This window comes from Mixophyes fleayi, chromosome 7 (genome assembly GCF_038048845.1).
Source record: "Mixophyes fleayi isolate aMixFle1 chromosome 7, aMixFle1.hap1, whole genome shotgun sequence".
Taxonomy (NCBI): Eukaryota; Metazoa; Chordata; class Amphibia; order Anura; family Limnodynastidae; genus Mixophyes; species Mixophyes fleayi.
The window spans coordinates 64,616,890-64,635,989 of NC_134408.1; the positions used below are offsets into that span (position 1 = coordinate 64,616,890).

A 19,100-nucleotide genomic window follows, 5' to 3' on the forward strand; every position below is an offset into this window, starting at 1 on the left:
GAGAGCGCAAAAAACTGTAAGCCACTAGTTGAAATAATTACAAGTTCATTTATAATATAAAATAACATGTATTTAAAGATGATATAAATATACCATTACACATATTTATAAAACAATAGCCAGTATTGGGTATAACAAAAAACTGGCATATATCAGATTCAACACTCTAGATGTGTCAGAGCACATAAAATATTCCCTAAATGGATTCACAGCAGATGTAATAATAATTGGATATACTCGTGTATATGTATAGGTTGAAACTTGTAGACACAACTAAGTGTGTGAGATGATAATCCAACAAATACACGGCTCAATCCTGGAAAATGAATGTACTAGAGCACACAAATGTAAAAACAAATCCTCATACCGCAGATGATTTAGTCCATGATAATGGTAAAGTCACTCATGAATAATTCAGGAAGTTCATATGAACAAAACCTCATGTGTGAAATCCCCAATTGAGTACACAAAAGTCACCCTCTCTGTGAGAGGAACATTGTTGCCTTTTAAGATGTTATATACTTGATGTTAGTCCCGAATAGGCAATCTAATGTGATAGTAAAGATCACTCATAGATAATTCAAGAGGTTCATATGAACCAGACTTCGTGTATAAAATCCCCAATTGAGTACACAATAGTCACCCTCTCTATGAGAGGAACATAGATGCTTTTTAAGATGTTGTATACTTAACGTTAGTCCCGAATAGGCAATCAGATGTCATGGAGATTCAGCCTCAAAGCAGTATTATATAGAGGTTTGACCATTCAAATCACGGAGGAAGTTTCTTCAACCCCGGGGTTTGTTAGTGACTCCGCTGTTGCAATCACTGACTGGAATCCAGCAAATACCTGACGCGTTTCTCGGCACTCTGGCCGTTTCATCAGAAGTGTAATTATCAGAACAGACCAGCCTTCTCTATATAGTCAGTGCTTCTAATCACATGGGGATAGTAAACCAATCCTTTATCGCTGATCATGTGATACAATGGTGCAATGGAATAAGGTTCCTGTTTGACAGACTTCATTGGAAGTACATGAAGGAGGTTTTGTGCAAATTTGGCTTACAGGGAAAAGTTCTCCACTCCATATTAGCCCTATATCAAGATCCCTCCGCTAAAGTCTTCAGTAACGGTTTCTTATCACCTTCATTTCCCATCACTAATTGCACGAGGCAGGGGTGCCCTCTTTCCCCGTTAATGTATGTTTTGGCCATAGAACCCCTGGCCCATACAATTCGGCAGGTGGACAACTTTCCAGGTATTAACATTCATTCACATAGACAGAAGGTATGCCTATTTGCTGATGATGTCTTTCTGTTTGTAACCAGTCCGGAGACATCATTGACAAGCATATCTTAGACCGGTTTAGCGAAGCATAATTTTATAAATTGAACATTACAAAATCCGAAGCCCTTCCCATTAATATACCACAATCTTCCCTTTCAAACTTACAAAAGAAATTTCCTTTTGTGTGGGTCAAAGACTCTTTGTCATATTTAGGTATCCATATTCCGCCAAATTTATCTGCGGTCTTTGAAGTAAATTTTTCCCCGATCTACCTTCACCTCTCCTCACTGGCTAAGAATTGGATTGACTTTGAGGTCTCCTGGCTGGGGCGTATAGCGGCCTTCAAGATGATGTTACTACCAAAACTTATGTATATATTCCGTACCATACCCTATATTATACCAAAACGAATGATGGATAGGTTTCACACTTTGATGATGTCATATGTCTGGAGGCAGAAACGTCCCCTCCTTACACACAAACGTATGTCCCTACCAAAGTCAAGAGGTGGCTTATTGCTTCCCAGCTTAACACTTTACCAGGATGCTTGTATTTTGAGCTGCCTCCGAGACTGGTCACTACCTCATGCAACTAAGCCGTGGGTTGATATCGAGAGGGCTTTATACGTAGGATACCCCTTGCTGGACCTACTTTGGATTCCTAGGTCGGACCGCCCATCGGGTGCCCGTAAACTACTCTCCATCTCGGATGCCTTACGGGTATGGGATAAATTTATTGGGTCACACAAGGACTTTGTACTCCCCTCCCGTAATCTTTCCCTTCAAGCACTGGCGAAACTCATCCCAGATATCAATATTACGGTATGGAAAAATAGAGGGATAGTCTCTCTGGCGAATATGTTTGCGCAGTCCCTTTTCCTCCCCTTCAACGTACTTAGGGACAAATATAATCTGCCTCAGTCCGAGATGTTTAAATATATGCAAATTAGACACTGGTTGAGGGCAGCCTCCAGGACCCCCCATGCTCTGTCCGCACTACCAGCTCAGGTTCTAGATAGACTAACAAAGGCGGGTAGTAGGGGAGGAATAACATTCTGGTACCGCTATTTCCAGTCCCTGGTCCCAGCCTCCAAGACTCCAACCCAAGCACCAAGCACGTTGGGAGGCAGATATCGGCCTGATTCTCACTCCCCAGCAGTGGGAAAAGATCTTCATATCCTCACATCGCATGTCTAGATGCATCAATCACACCGAAATGCATGTTAAGCTCCTTAATCGGCTCTATCTCACCCCGGATCGCCTCCATAAGATATGGCCAAGTCAGTCTAGACTCTGCTGGCGTCAATGTGGTCAGATAGCAGATGTCTACCATGTCTTTTGGACATGCCCGGTGATTCAGGCGTTCTGGGGCGAGGTATCCGCTTTGATCTCGGAGGTCCTGCGAGTTTCTGTCACTCTTGACCCGGAGGTAGCCCTTCTACATAAATACCAGTCTGTGATCCCTAGCTATAAGCGCTATGTATTAGGACACATACTAATAGCTGCTAGAGCAGCAATAGCTCAGAACTGGAAGTCCCCTGCTCCCCCCAGCATCACTAAGGTCGTGTCTAAAATCCAGTATAGTTTTGAGATGGAGACAACGGATGTGCCCTATACGTCATCCGCCTCCAATCCAATTTTCAAATGGTTTAGCTGGCACGAATATGTCACAGAGGGCTCTGGTAGAGCACGAGTAGCCTCAAATCTTTCACCCTCTTCTTCTCCGGCTGCCCTCTTAGAGGAACCCCAGCTTAATGAATAGGCCCTGCCTGGGTGTTATTTGAGCTACCTAGGTTTTAATATGTCTTCATTTGGTGTACTACAAGAAAGACCAATGTGTATATTTTATCTTTGCTGTTCAAAGTAATGTGCATGTTATAAGATCGCAGTTTCAAACGAGTGACTCCCCCCCTTTTTTTTTTTTTTTCTCCCTTTTGCTTGTTCCTTTAATTGTACTTGTCCCCCTTTCTTTTTTCTGTACCCCATTTAAATTTGAAAATCTCAATAAAAATTTATTGAAGTTAAAAATAAAAAAAAAACAACAAAAAAAAACAAACCCCCATAGATAAAGTATATCACAAATTACACTCACTCTAAGGATAGCTAAATACTTTACTTTCTGAGAAGGCTTCTAAAACTCTGAAGATGTTTCAGCAGGTCTTCTATGACAAGGATGACAAGGCAAATTCCCTTACAAATAAACTTAAGATCACATATGTGCAATGTAGTAATACTATCAAGGACAATAGAATACAGGGTGGTCGATAAGTATGGAAACACCCTTGTAAAATGGAAATGAGTAAGGAAATATTAATCCGGTATCTACACATATGATCTGGGGGTGTGGTGGAAATCATACCCTAAAAAGTTTTCCACCACACCCAGATCTTAATGGTAGACCATTTCCTTTAGAAAAGCAAAGGAAAAGGGTAGTTTTTCTTTGCTTTTCTAAAGTTATGGATATCTGTTATGCTTTTTAGAAAGCTCATCTGTTTCATATTTAACATTTAATATTCTTTAATATTTTGCTAAATAACTATAATTAAATAAATTAGCATCATATCATGTAAGAGATCATATGTAATACATATTTAATATAATTTATTGATATATTTTAATATTCATATTTTTAAACATTTCATGTAATTAATACTCACATTCACAAACTTATTGTGCTTATGTTGAGTTTTACTTTGTGTTACCATGTACTGCTGCTTAAAATATTATTTAACAAAAAACATAAACATGTAACAAAAACTAATTTTTGTATATACAATTTCTTTGTTGTACACAACACTGTAGCACTGTTGTCATGTTACTTTTCAAACTACTAGAAAGCATGTTCAGTCTTTCCTCTCCTTTGCACAGAACGCCACTGGCATTAAGGTATGACTGCTAGCAAATGTGAGAGAAAAACAGATAAAGGGCAAGCTTTTCTGTTAGAAATGGCTTGAATAGCAAATTGGTATTATTTTAAAACAAAATCAGAAAATGTGAATTAACTTTGATGAATTTAAAAAGTTTGGACTCGATTTCTTATAGTCTTGTAGAATTTATAGAACTGCTATTATGGTGGCACTTTATGATCTCTTTTGTTCCACTGCTCCTATCTATGTATAATTTCCTCCATCCAAAGTGGTATATTTAAGTTGATGGAAATATCTTTACGCTCTGCTATATCTGTATGTAGGACAAAGGTTTATTTCTAGTATGAGTTCAAAGAAAAAGCATCCAGTACATTTACCATGACTGAGGATTTAAAAAACATGTTTCATGAAAAGATATTCCTCTGGTAACTTAAAAAAGAATGTTCACTTTAGAAGTGGCTGATATAAGATTTTTTGGAGCATTACATTAGAGTTGTCTTATAAAATAGCCTTTGTAAATAGCTTTGTTCAAAAGGTAAAGGCTGTGAAATAAGACTGTGTTCTCTAGAGGCAGCTTTTATTTAAAGCATTTGCCTGAATTATGTACTGTAAATACACAGATGCATAGTTTGAATCAGCATGAATGAGCTGACTCATAATTATAATATTTTGAATCTGAATCCCCATGAAAGCAGTTGAGTGCAAAGCTCATAAAGTACAATAATGTTGTGCAATGGATTTTCAAATAAAAGGAAACAAAGCTTCTATGTAGAACATAAAGTCACACTAGTTAAGATTTCATAGTAATCTTCTTGGCACTGGTTTTGATGTAGTTAGGGAAAAAAAGTAATTGCAGATACTTACTATACTTTAGCCCGGGCTCAAAGGTACAAATCTGCACTTAAAATATAGCAACCAATCAGACTATTGCTTTCATTGTTAATTGCTAATTTATTGCTATTGTTTTAGTGCAGAATACACCTTTGAAGAATAGTAGTGAAAATGTTTGTAAATAAAATCCTTCTCACGATCACTTAAAATATTTAAATATTTTTTAAAATGATAATTAAAAATAATTTGCAAATACATATAAAAAGTATTGCCATATTGCCATACCTCCAAAGTGTCCCAATTTAGGTGGGGCAGTCCTAGTTTGAATGGGCTGTCCCACTGTCTCTACAACTGGCACATTTGTCCCTACTCCTAGGAACTACAAGTGAGCTGAAAAATCACCATAGTGAGCGGTTGCTGCACACAGCTGCTATTGGTGCACCCAGCAATTTAAGGCTATTTTTAAGAAAGAGGAGGGGCTTTGGAAGTGTGAGTTACGTTCTTACAGGGGGTGATTCTGGCCCTTTCTGTGTGAGCAAGTTGCCCCAACTACCTCCTCGTCAATGTTGGGAGGTATGGAATGCCCTTGTCCCTCATCTTAATCATCTTGAGATACCACAATAATAATAATGATAACAATAATGATAATAAACAAGCCAAAATATAAAACTGACACTTCAATACTTTAGAATCAACAGACACCTTGTACGACGTTGTGACTGTTGTGATACAGTGGTGATATTCATTTTCCTGTAGATGACACCCTAATGTAACAATAGTTTACCAAGAGAAGAGGAAGGAATGCTTGGACACAAGTAAAAATCAATCACCACATAATATTTTGCTGCCAGTGCATTAAAAATGTATTATGCATAATAGTTACTAAAAATTGGGGTTCCTTCTGTGTTACAAAATATAACCCAAATAATTTTCCTCTACGATAATAAGTGTTGATGTTTCTTTCCTAAAAAGTGTCATCCTACAAGAACACAGCAACCTGACATTTCAGCGACATTTCACTGTTTTAAGTCTTTCTCTTCACTGCATGACACTGTGACAGGAATGCTGTGTGTTCATTTCTGATGTCATGTTCAAAGCAATAGGCAGAGGACAGAACAGCTGACTTTCACTGTCCTCAGAGACACATCTACTTTAAAGGGAAAATCTTATTTTAGTATACGTCATAACTGTGAACTTCCAGTATGATTTTAAAAAAAGAAGTAAAGGATCTTTAAGATAAATTCATCAGTGTTTATAAGCAGGGCATAGAGGTAGTAATGCTTATTACAAGCTTACTACATGTACAAAATAGTTCTTCTGGGAGCTGCTATGCAAAATCAAAAAACATGGTATCCCCCACCATGATAAACTAGAAGAAAGTTATACTTTGCAGTGGAGCCCTCCACAGCAACCTACAACTATGGTATCACAGTGGTATCATCCGTTAGAGGTCATTGCATACTACAGGCCTACATGAAGTTTATTTGTGAGTAATGTTGGGGACAATGGGGTTGTTTCAAATGCACTTATTTAAATAATGCAATGTGCAAGTAGCGCTGCTGTGCAAAAGGAAAAAGTCAACACTGCGATGGTGAAAAGATCAATGTGATGGTTTTGCACCTTGTCACACGGTATGTGTTGTTATTTTGCTATAGATGTGAACCAGAGGTACTCAATAACCATTCCCCAACAGGGAATTGAGGGGCCTTGCCAGTCCACACCCAATGCAATAGAGGGCAAAGATAATAAATACCTAATACCAATGAACAATGGGCTTGAGACCCTTCCCAACATCTCCTGATACAACCAATGAATGGGGAATATGAATGTGTAAGCACAGGGTCACTTCTGATTATGTGAAGTGCTAAGTAATATAGAAATATAAATTCACATCCATGATCATTTCTGGATCTTTCACTTCCTTCCCTTCCAAAAGAATGAATACTAATTCAAGCACCAGTTAGAAGAATAAGATAAAAGTTCAACTAAGGTTCAAAAAAGATAATATAAACATAAAAGCATGTATCACACTGTACTGTATGAGTCATGAAATTATGCCTATGAAAGTTAAGGACGACATTAATTGATGACTGGAGTCAATGTTTTACTCTCTCAAAGTGGTTTTTTTTTGTGGTCTATGTGTTTCTTTAGAGTTGAGTGCAGATACCACATTTCCCTAGATGAGTCTGCTTGCTTGCATTTCCATGCCTCTATTTTGAGTTGCATGCACCCAGAAATGTGCAACCTTCAATCTAGTGTACAGATGCATCCAGAACAAAGATCATCATCATCAACTCCAAAACTTGCACTTGCATTCAGGAATAAGTGTAATGTACCATAAATCATTTCTAACAGGACAGTAGAAAGAAGCAAAATTGTTTAAAGGTTTTCTTTGAAAATTCTATTGATTATGTATTTAGCATGGAATATCATACATCTCTGTAGCAGAATTTGTCCTTAATTCCTCAGTGCATAATTCTGACAATCATATTTTCTTCCACCCAGAATTTAACTGCACCACAGAGCAGTGAATTGACACCGTTGTCAGCCAAGCTAGTTATAGTTTTAAATCAGGACATTTTTCATGTTGTTCAAGTTATTTTTTCATGTTATAATGTAAAAGCTATTCTGACATTCAAAGAATGCTAATGACACTACAGATCATTTTTTTTAATAAGCTTTCATGGGCAATGAAAGTATAAAAACATAAATAAATATATTTCTAAATGTTAAGTAACATATTCTTTAACTTTATTCAGAGTTAACGGTAACCCATTTTTATGTGTGAGTTTTTTGAAAAATGGAGGGGAAAAGGGGGCCAAAATCGGATCTTGCTTAGGGCTCAATGAGGCCTTAAGCAGGCTTCGGTAAGATATGCATTTCCTACTGCACAAGTGCACCACAAATACGTAAACATATGTCCATATCTGCTTTCTGTCTATCGATGACTTTTTCTACTTATACCTGAAAAGTCGGAACAAGCAGGAACAGAAAAGTGTAGTGAGCACAGTAAGAATGTGTTCACATGAAAGCAACATAATTAGACATGGACACCTTTTAGGAGGCGTATCTCTTGCGGGTGCTGGAGGATTGGTACAATAATATGCAATGATTATGATTATCAGCACTATCTAGCAACTTCTGATTCCTTGTTTCTTCCGTGGCGCAACCTGTGAGGAGATAAGATGGGGAGTGGGGGGGGAAAGAACAGGCGAGACAGTGTACACGATAACGGCCGGTCTGGTGGCTCTTCTGGAGTTGGAAATGTTTATAGCTTGTTTTGCAGTTTTGGTCTATAGCTCTTTTGCCTTGTTTATAGCTCTAGTGCCATGGATACTGGGGTGATCGTAAGGGTTCTCAGAGTAAGTATCTCTTGGGGATGTGGCGGGCAGGGGGGTTAAACTGCCCTGTTTGAAGCTTGTCCCACCAAGTCCCACCCCCCCCTCCCCTCACCGCATCCCATTGGATGCAACAATGAAAGACAAGTATAAGAAGACCCACTTGCATACAGACAAACCACATCCCTGACGAAGTCTCCGGACGAAACGCGTTGGAAAGACACTTCACAAGACCCTTCTACAACCAGACCAAAGGAACCTGCACTTGGAAAAGCTCTACAAGTCAACAAGCTGCACATCAAAGGCAAGAATAACACACGCGGAGAACCCAACTCTGCAGTAGAACGCACAGGCGCCTGTGCGTTCCACACAAACACCGGAAGTGAGGCATTTGGAATGCTTTTGCGTTCCAAGGACAACGGGAGGAAGCCACCCGGCCGCAGCCACCCCGACCGCACGTCCAGCGCTACAACTCAACACCTATCAACAGCAGCCACCCGCCCACCCACGGTAACTTGCCCAAAAAAGCCATTCACACAGAGAACCGCACGAACTGCCCTTTTTAGAGCAATAGAGCAAAAACTCTGTTACATCCTACAATATCCTCCAACCTACACCTAATCTAGCCCTTATACCACACTTCTCTCCCTAACATCCAGACCATTAACTCGCCACAGCTACACTAAAACACATTCTCCCCCTAATTCAGCACATATCATCTCAAATAAAACCTGCACACATTTTTCACCACATCCCCACACCTAATCCCATAAAGGGAGTCTAACCAAATTTATATCTATAAGCACGTAAAGCTTGCTCCGCTACTTCACCCATTAGCCGTACAATTTAGTTCTATAGAAAAGCAAGCATAGATACTAATTATCAGTTTTTCTGCGAGCTTTAAACCCCAAGCTTCAAACAGGGCAGTTTAACCCCCCTGCCCGCCACATCCCCAAGAGATACTTACTCTGAGAACCCTTACGATCACCCCAGTATACACGGCACTAGAGCTATAAACAAGTCAAAAGAGCTATAGACCAAAACTGCAAAACAAGCTATAAACATTTCCCACTCCAGAAGAGCCACCGGACCGGCCGTTATCGTGTATACTGTCTCGCCTGTTCTCTCCCCCCCCACTTCCTATCTTATCTCCTCACAGGTTTCGCCACGGAAGAAACAAGGAAACAACCAACAAAAACCGGAACTGGAACATCCGTCACGGCAGCACCAACCCTCAAAACACCAAAACAAAGCGCAGACGTCCCAGGTAAGCCCTCCCAAAAGGGTCTCTACCACCCACTTAGCAACTTCTGATTGGCTGATTGCCCTTTTACAACACCAGCTGATACTACTTAAATCATTAGCGTCACGGCTATATTATATGAAATTGCAAACGTATATTCTCATTTCTTAATGGACAGCTCCATTTAGGCTATTGTAGGAAAGAAGATTTCTATTTGATTTTTAAGGGAGGAAACAACAGATTCTTCTATTCAATTTACTTTAATTTCATTGGTACTTTGTATTTTGTATTTGTGTAGTATTTTATTACATTATATGGTACATGTGCATTTATTAATACATGTCAAGACATTATTCTCTCCTGTCTATATTACACTTCATTGTATTATTATATTGGGTACAAGTAGGTTAATGGGACTTTAGAATTTATTACTAACTTTACATTATCTATACTTATTCTATGCTATCTCTATAGTTACTCTACACTATAGTCTATATACACTTGTTATGCCTGACAGGTGTCTGGGACAAATGCTAATGGTTTTGAACTGGACACCTCTTGAAATGTATCCAAATAAACATATGCATGTAAATGTATTTTCCCTTATGTGTGGCTTACGTGTTTACGTAACTGAGCTCATAGATCTTTAAAATACATAATAAACTTTCAACCAACCAACCAACTAACCAACTAACCAACCTGTAGTAGAGTACAAAAATTGAAAACTGTCTTCAAAATGAATTTTGCTGCAGGCATTACCTTGACATCGACCCAAATACTTGACTTCAATTTTCTCCTGTTTCTGGCATGATGCCTCTTTGATTTGACATGGATTATCGTAAGATTTCCCATCGGAAGCACAAACTGGATTGAAACTGATGTGGGAGCAGTCAATGTTACATACACACCTGTGAAATCAGAAAAGTACAGTAGTTTAGAATAAAGGTTGCAGGGACCAAAATAACAAAACTTTTGAACAAACTTATGCTTACATTTATTGACAGGAAAGAAACATTTTTTTCTGATGCTTATTGTTTTTTTACTTATATCAGGAACCAGAATTTTAAAAGCATTCTTAATCTCCTAAAATGATGTTTTAAAATGACATTTCAAAATAGTTATGCCAATATACATGTACATTAGTGAAATTTGAAGTATATGTATTCTTGTTGTTTAGCTGAGTGAAGCTATTAATTCTCCCATTGTACAGTAGTTAAAAACGTATAGTTCCCAACTGTTCCTAATTTCATGAGAAGCCCAGAATTTAAAGATTTGTCCATGGAAAATATTGCCCCAGAAATTATCTTTATATTTCAAAACTGACAAACTGTAGGGTAAAATTCATATTATGTATATTTGATTCAAACCTTACTATTTTTATCATTCTCTGGGTTTTATAAAGGGACAATGTCAATTATTACAGATAAGTCACAAGTTCTCTAACATAAAGCCACAGGCTGAGTGCTTTCATATAAATCACAGATCTCTGAAGTGACTTCTAGTATCTATAATAAATTACACACAGGAGGGCATTATTCTTCACAATACATTTTTGGCAATAAAGTGATCGTTAGAACTCACTGATTATACAAATATTTGCAGGAGGTTATATATATATATATATATATATATATATATATATATATATTAGCAATTACTGTGCATTGTACATTAGTAGTTATTTAAGTGGAGTGCTTAAAACGCAAAATTATCACATTACGACGTTTGTAGCGCACCAAAGATCACCAAAACAATACTACCTTTTATGTGCCAAGAGTAGACTATCACAGAAGATCATCTTGAAATGTTAACACATTCCATACATTTTGGCACATATTGCATTCATAAATGATGATAAATACAGTGAATTGTTTATTTGGTTTTTAAACTGCAACAGGAGAACTAAGATATCAAGACATGTGGCAAAGTAATGTTTGCAATAGATAAGTCGAATGTGTATTTAAATTACTTTATTTAACAGAACATTACACACAAATGTTTTCACAATTAGAAGTAAGGCAAATAAAGGCTGAAAATTTGCACTTAGACAAACCATTTTGCAATGCAAGGTGTGCAATGCTCTTTTTTTGCACTAAAGAAGAATACAGCCAGCTTTTACATATAGCATACAATACTGGAAAGATAATTTTTATACTGCGATTTAGCACCTAGACAAACTGTTTTGCAATGCAAGTTGTGCAATGCTCAGTTTTGTAACTCCTAACTCTAAACAAGACTCAAAAATTAATCATACATGCTTGTGTGTTAGCTAGTTTCCCTGAGTAGAGGGATATAAAGTTTGCATACGATTATAAAATATCGTATGCAGTTATATGGGGATAAGAAGGATATATTTTTCTTTTTATTTATTTATTTTTTATTTACAATGGGATCCTTAACAACAAATTAACTAACTAATTTAAATATTACCGTGCACCACTAAAATGTTATATTAACACAGCATAAGTATTAAGTTGCCTGTTTACAGTATAATGGACAGTACTGTGTAATTATTACTTATCATTAGCATAATAGAGTAGCTAAGCTGGCATACTTGCCAACATTTGGAAATAATTTCTCGAGACATGTTTTCTCTGCAATGTAACAATGCACAATGTGTACAATGTGTGCAGTGCAACATTTTTGACTGTGTGGTTTTATAAATTGGTGGGTATGTTGAAAAAATGTCTATATTGTTCTAAAATGAATATACAATAAATAGACATATGCATTACATGCCCCCCAACTCTCCAGATTTAAGCAGGACGGTCCCAATTTTATGGGACCATTTAGTCATACCAACAATCAGAAGTTTTGACCCAACATCTGGAACTGTTGGCAGATATGTCTTGCTCATCAATGCACAGTGTTTTAAAGGGGAGTGAAGAGGGCTAGCAATGGCCTAGCTCTTAGGAAGCGCTATGCTTTCCGTCATAAGACACAGGACCGCCCGTCATGATATGGTCACTCTCCCAAAATGACGTGACCATGCCCCCTTTCAGTGTGTTTCGATTCCCCAAATTCAAATGTTGTGAAATATACAAATACACATCATATATTAAACCAAAAAGAGTCAAATAAATACCTTGAAGTGTCCAGTATATTCTACTTATGAGTTGTCAGAATGTCATATAATGCAGAGCCACATCTGTTCACCAATGCAGAAAACCCATCCAGGTGGCCTAATCCTCCTCTAGGGCTTTTAGCTCATCAGGACACCAGTGCATCAGCAGCTTGCAAACTATTGCTCTCTTCTATAGTCCTAAACTTCCACTTACCTGTTGGACCGGCCTCCAGCACTCTGACATATCCTTACTGCAACCATTATCTCCTGATCCTCCATCTAGTCTCGCTCATCGCCCGGTAGAGTACCGAGACTTACAGTTAGAGAGCTGCTAAGCCCATATTCACTTGTAGGGATCCCTGGTGAAAACCTCTCTTTCCGTTAAACTCTGCACCTCTCGGTAGTATCCACCTGAGAAGACTTTGAGTCCCATCCTGACTCTGATTTTATGACAAAAATACATCATAGACCCCGTTTGCTAGTAGGCTTCATGTATCTTTTTCTGGTGAATAGTTCACAAAATGTATCCCTTTCTAATAGTAACTTAGAAAATAGTATAAACTGAAGACCCCTCCCTGGTGTTTAGGGGAAAACAGTGATAATGTTCTAGTGGCTGGATTATAATCATATACATTTCTGGTGGCTAGCATGCAAAATTACCTTTCTGTGACATATAAAAAGAAAAGTCTCGCTTTCTGATAGCCGATATACAAAATAGACTCCATTCCAATGCCGATATATACAAATGGTCCCTTTATAGATGCCTGCATGCAATTTGCTTTTGGTCAGTGGTGACAGAAGCAGAGAATGAGTCAGAGTCTATTAAAAAGTGCTTGCCCCCGCCGGGGGCTAGAATATCTCAGCATAAGACTGAACCATTGACTGAAAAACTATAGTTTACTACAGTGAACTTGAAACAACTGCTACATTTGCTGTAGCCCCCGAAAGTGATTGCTCTCAGCCAATGATAATTCCAGCTTAGAGGCAAGCTCAATAACTTTTTAATAAAAGCAAGACGCAAGTGTGTAATGCAATGCTGCCATCAATGCCAGTATGCTCCAGGTTTCAGAGGACCTGGAACTGTCCAGTGAAATTCATATTGTTTGGTAAGTATGAGTTGGTGATATATGGAACTGACATTTCACATTGGCACACCATTAAAGAAAAATCTATATATTAACAGTAGCAGCACAGCACACATTACAGCAGAAATATATATATACCTGACATACTGAAAAAAAAGAATATTTCATCACAGGAATCCAATGCCTCCTGAAAATATGTCATATAGAGTACCTCAGTGATGTTAATCATCATCATAATCATCATCATCATTTATTAATATAGCGCCGACATATTCCGTAGCGCTTTACAATTGGGGACAAACATAATAAACTAATAAACAAACTAGGTAAAACAGACAAAGAGGTAAGAAGGCCCTGCTCGCAAGTTTACAATCTATGGGACAATGGGAGATTGACACATGAGGTTAAGTACATTTTTCATCTTGGCCCAGCCAGACTGCAAAGGTAAAAGTGACTCATAAGCTAAATGATCCTGTCACACAACAATGTTGGTCAGGGGGTAGTTGTCTTGTGTGAAATTGTGTAACAGGCAGTAACAGGCTAAAGGTAGTGAGGTTAAGAGGGTGGTTGAGGAATATTATAAGCTTGTCTGAATAGGTAGGTTTTCAGAGAACGCTTGAAAGTTTGTAGACCAGAGGAGAGTCTTATTGTACGAGGGAGAGAGTTCCATAGAGTGGGTACAGCCCGAAAAAAGTCCTGTAACCGGGAATGAGAGGATGTAATGAGGGTGGATGAGAGATGCAGATCTTTTGCAGAACGGAGTTGCCGAGTTGGGAGATATTTTGAGACAAGAGAGGAGATGTATGTTGGTACAGCTTTGTTGATGGCCTTTTAAGTTAGTAAAAGTATTTTATATTGGATTCGGTAGAAGACAGGCAGCCAGTGTAGAGACATGCAGAGTGATTCAACAGAGGAATAGCGATTTGCAAGGAAAATCAGCATGCAAAATAGATTGTAGTGGTTTGAGTCTGTTTTTGGGAAGACCAGTAAGGAGGGAATTGCAATAGTCAATGCGGGAGATGATAAGTGCATGAATTAAGGTTTTAGCAGTGTCTTGTGTGAGATATGTGCGGATTCTGGAAATGTTCTTTAGATGTATGTAACATGATTTAGATATAGAGTCAATGTGGGGAACAAAGGATAGGTGTGAATCAAGGATTACACCTAGGCAGCGAGCTTGTGGGGTGGGATTTATGGTCATGTTATCAACAGAGATAGAAATGTCAGGTATGTTCTTGTTGGCGGGTGGGAATATTATTAACTCTGTTTTAGAAAGATTAAGTTTGAGTTGGCGAGAGGACATCCAAGATGATATGGCAGAAAGACAGTCAGTTACACGGGACAACATAGATGTCGAGCGATCAGGAGAGGATAGATAGATTTGGGTATCATCCGCATAGAGATGATACTGAAAGCCAAATGAACTTATTAGATTTCCAAGAGAAGCGGTATAGATAGAGAACAGCAGAGGACCTAGCACTGAGCCTTGTGGTACTCCAACTGATAGGGGAAGCAGAGCAGAGGTGGCTCCAGAGAAATTAACAGTGAAAGAGCGATTAGAGAGGTAGGATGAGAACCAGGATAGAACAGTGTCTTGAAGACCTAGGGATTGCAGCGTTTGAATGAGAAGAGAGTGGTCAACGATGTCAAATGCAGCCGAAAGATCCAGGAGAATTAGGAGAGAGCAATGGCGTTCAGTTTTAGCAGTGATCAGATCATTGACAACCTTGGTCAGCGCAGTCTCTGTTGAGTGTTGAGAACAAAAGCCAGACTGAAGAGGATCCAACAGGTTGTTTGCGGAAAGAAAGCGTGTGAGGCGAGTGTAGGCAAGTCTCTCTAGAAGCTTGGAGGGGCAAGTGAGCTGAGAGATGGGACGGTAATTTGAGAGAGAGTTTGGGTCGGAGTTTTGTTTTTTTAGAATAGGAGTAATCACTGCATGCTTGTATAGTGATGGAAAGATGCCAGTAGAAAGTGAGAGATTACAGATTTGAGTTAGAGGTGAAATGAGCACAGGAGACAGGGATATACCAATTTGCGAGGGAATAGGATCAAGAGGACAGGAGGTAGAGTAGGAAGATAAGAAGAGAGTAGAAATCTCTTCATTTGTGGGGTCAAATGAAGAGAGGGTGTCAGAGGGTAGTGGGAAGGAATTGAGCCGATTGCTTGTCGAAGAAGAGGATACTATTTCTAGTCTGATCTTATCAATCTTGTCCTTGAAGTAGGAAGCAAGATCCTGAGCACTGATAGTAGATGGAGGGTTCGGGGTGGGAGGATTGAAAAGATGATTAAATGTATTGAAAAGGCGTTTGGGGTTAGAAGCCTGAGCATAGATAAGAGTTTGGAAGTATGTTTGTTTTGCAGTGTCCACAGCATTTCGATAGGAGCGGTAGACAGAAGTATATGTGAAGAAGTCATTAGAGCTTCGAGATTTACGCCAGTGAAGTTCTGCTTTACGGGACAGTTTTTGAAGATTTCGTGTTGCTTTGGTGTGCCACGGTTGACATCGAAGTCGACGTGTAGTATGTAGTGTTAATTGCTCCTAGTGAACTTATTTTCATTAACATTGGTTTAGAAAACAAAACTGCAGCCTAAACTGGAGGACATTTCTGAAGCGCACCCGATGAGCAAAACACAATGCATTGGTTTTGGACTGGTGCAGCAGGATAGTCCACATAGTGCAGGTACCTTCACTCTCTGAAGTTGGTCCATAATGACATTTTATTCAATAGGAGGACATATTAGACAAAACTTGTCAGTTGAATCACCACCTGTTACATATAGTGATTTCACAAAGGATTTTGGGCAGCACGATGGCACAGTGGTCAACATTGCTGTTTCACAGCTCTATAGTCATAGGTACAATTCCAACCAGTGCCCTATCTGTATTTATTTTGCATGTTCCCCCATGTCTGCATGGGTTTCCTTCAGGAGCTCCAGTTTCCTCCCACTTATTGGTAGGTTAATAGGCTTCAGATGAAATTGACCATAGTCTGCGTGTGTCCATGCGGTAGATTGGAAGCTCCTCTGGGGCAAGGAATTAATGATGAAAAAAAGTTATGTAAAGTGCTTTATAATGTGCAAGAGTTGTACAAAAAACTGTTAATAAATAAGAGAATATCAAAAGAAGGCGTATATCAAGGCTCATCATACCATTTTAGTGCAATTGACATTGGAGTGCTTATACAAGATGTGCACCTTTTCTAATGGTGTAGAGAATGCAAATTGCCATTTTTGTCATTATACAAAAGCAGGTGGAGGAGATTAGTGGGGCTACAGGGCCTACAGGGCCATACACTCTACGTGTGACGCTAGGACCATACGAGCACTATGAGCGTTAACACATTATTTCTCCCAAAATCACTAAAATGAGACTTAATTTTGTGTGTGGGAATATTAAATCATTAAAAACACTTTTGCCAAAATTCAACGCAGCCTCTGTCTAAATACTTGACTACTGAAGATGGTTCCACCTGCTACATTCTTCCCTATCCCTCCCCTTCCTATCGCTCACTTTCCCCCTCTTTTTCTTTCTCTCTTTTTATGGTTAATGTATGTATTATATTTTGCATGGTATTATGGTTTTTATAAGCTATTGATAATACTGTCATTGTTGTAAACCATTGTATTTTTTTTAATTTTTGTTATAAAATCTCAATAAAAATTATTCAGTTAAAAAAAAAATACACTTTCAGAAGATAAATATTGCACTAGGCTCATACAATCTGCTTTATTTCACATGACAGCTGGGGCTACATAGCTCACAGTGTTTTGAAAGGATACCTCCCCCTTTATTTTACTTAGCCTGAAAAGGAGGAATAGCCTATTGAAATATTTGCTGTCTGAATGTGTGCTGTCTATTTTGTGAATATTTTAAGAATGTGTTGTTAGAATGGGCTGGAGGTACCTGATGAAGCTTAGTAGTATCACATTTTCCAAACAAAGCCCCATTTGCATTTATTTGTTGGGATTTTAACCCCTTAATGTGAAGGGGTGTTTTGTATCTCAGTTACCACAACCATTTCAACATGGGCTAGGATCAACTTTTAGCACTTTTTGTACATATTATTCTACCTACACAAATGTTATATTGGTTGTTTAGTGCAAGCTATGGGCCTGATGCTGAGTTAGGAGCAAAGCAAAATCCATGTTGCATTGGAGGGAGAGGTAAATTTAAGATGTGGGGAATGACTTATAGTTGGGATAGGGCATGTCCTAGAACAAGTTTAAATTTCAGTGTAAAAATACATGAAAATGCAGCCAGTATTTTTCTTGCTGCAAAAAAAATATTCATTTGCACCCCTTGCATTGTAACATGGTTTATTCAAGGGCAAATTTACTACTTTTTTTTGCATTACTTCTAACTTAGTATCAGGCCCTATGTTTTTTGCTTGAATGTTAAAGATAATATATATTTTTTCATTTAAAAATATATACAGTATAACTTGGCAGAAATATGAAAAAAAACTTTTTGGACATTTCACACGAAAGGGGTACCTCAAAATTTTACCACAAACTAATTTTCCTGAATAGAGGAATGACATTTTTGTGCACATTCAATAAATGTTTAATGTTTCATTTTTCTATGTTTCGTTTATTTTAGTTTAAGTGAATACGAGAGTAAATTAGATCTCCTATTACCAGCACTTATCCATCCAATGTAAACTAGATCTATTAGTAACTGGCATGCTATCTTTACCTTCTGTTTCATGTCATTATATGTCAGCGCTTTATAAAGAAAAGATAATAACAATAATACCATAAGGATGCCGTTTTCCTCACTCTATTAATACAGTCAAGCAGAGGAGATCTGATTTAGGTTTCTGTGTTTCCTTAGCCTACATGTCATTTAAGGGATTTGCTATTGACGTTTCAATGTGTTGCCACAGGATTTCACTTTTTAATATGTATTTGTGCCATATCCTTGGTATTATATAAATGCAGCATTCAGTTTGCTGTGTGCTGTGAACATAAGGCCAAGAACATCACAAAAGCAACAAATATGATACATAGTGTATAGAGACAGCCTTGATGTCCACTTGTTATTATGAGTTATTGAAATCGGGTCAAACAATAAACACAGGTTATCCCTCCTTGAAATACAGTTTTAAATGAATGAAATGCCCATTATACTGCACTATCCTGAGCAACTAAAAACTACTCCATTTTCAAAAGATTCTCCCAAGCCAGTTTTACCTGTTGTATTTCTAGTTTAATTTTTCTCGGTTCACCTTCTCACAAGCCTCAGGTTATTGGACTAAATATCCTATCTGTGCCTATGTACAATGAATCATCTTGTTAGGCAAGCCATCTTGTCACGTAAGAGCCCATGGGCAATCTAGCTGAACATGTCAATTCCCCTTAGTGTTTGTCACTTGAAGTACGGTCT

The 19,100-nt window shown here is 38.2% G+C and overlaps 1 protein-coding gene across 3 annotated transcripts in view; it reads right to left on the bottom strand.

Annotated features, from left to right (window-relative positions):
- The window catches only part of TMEFF2 (transmembrane protein with EGF like and two follistatin like domains 2), a 656,761-nt gene that overhangs the window by 190,343 nt on the left and 447,318 nt on the right, over nucleotides 1-19,100 (bottom strand). For all 3 annotated transcript variants that reach the window (XM_075179936.1, XM_075179935.1, XM_075179937.1), the window contains exon 6: nucleotides 10,325-10,473. In XM_075179936.1, coding sequence (XP_075036037.1) covers nucleotides 10,325-10,473 — 149 coding nt within the window. The remainder of the gene's footprint in view (nucleotides 1-10,324; nucleotides 10,474-19,100) is intronic.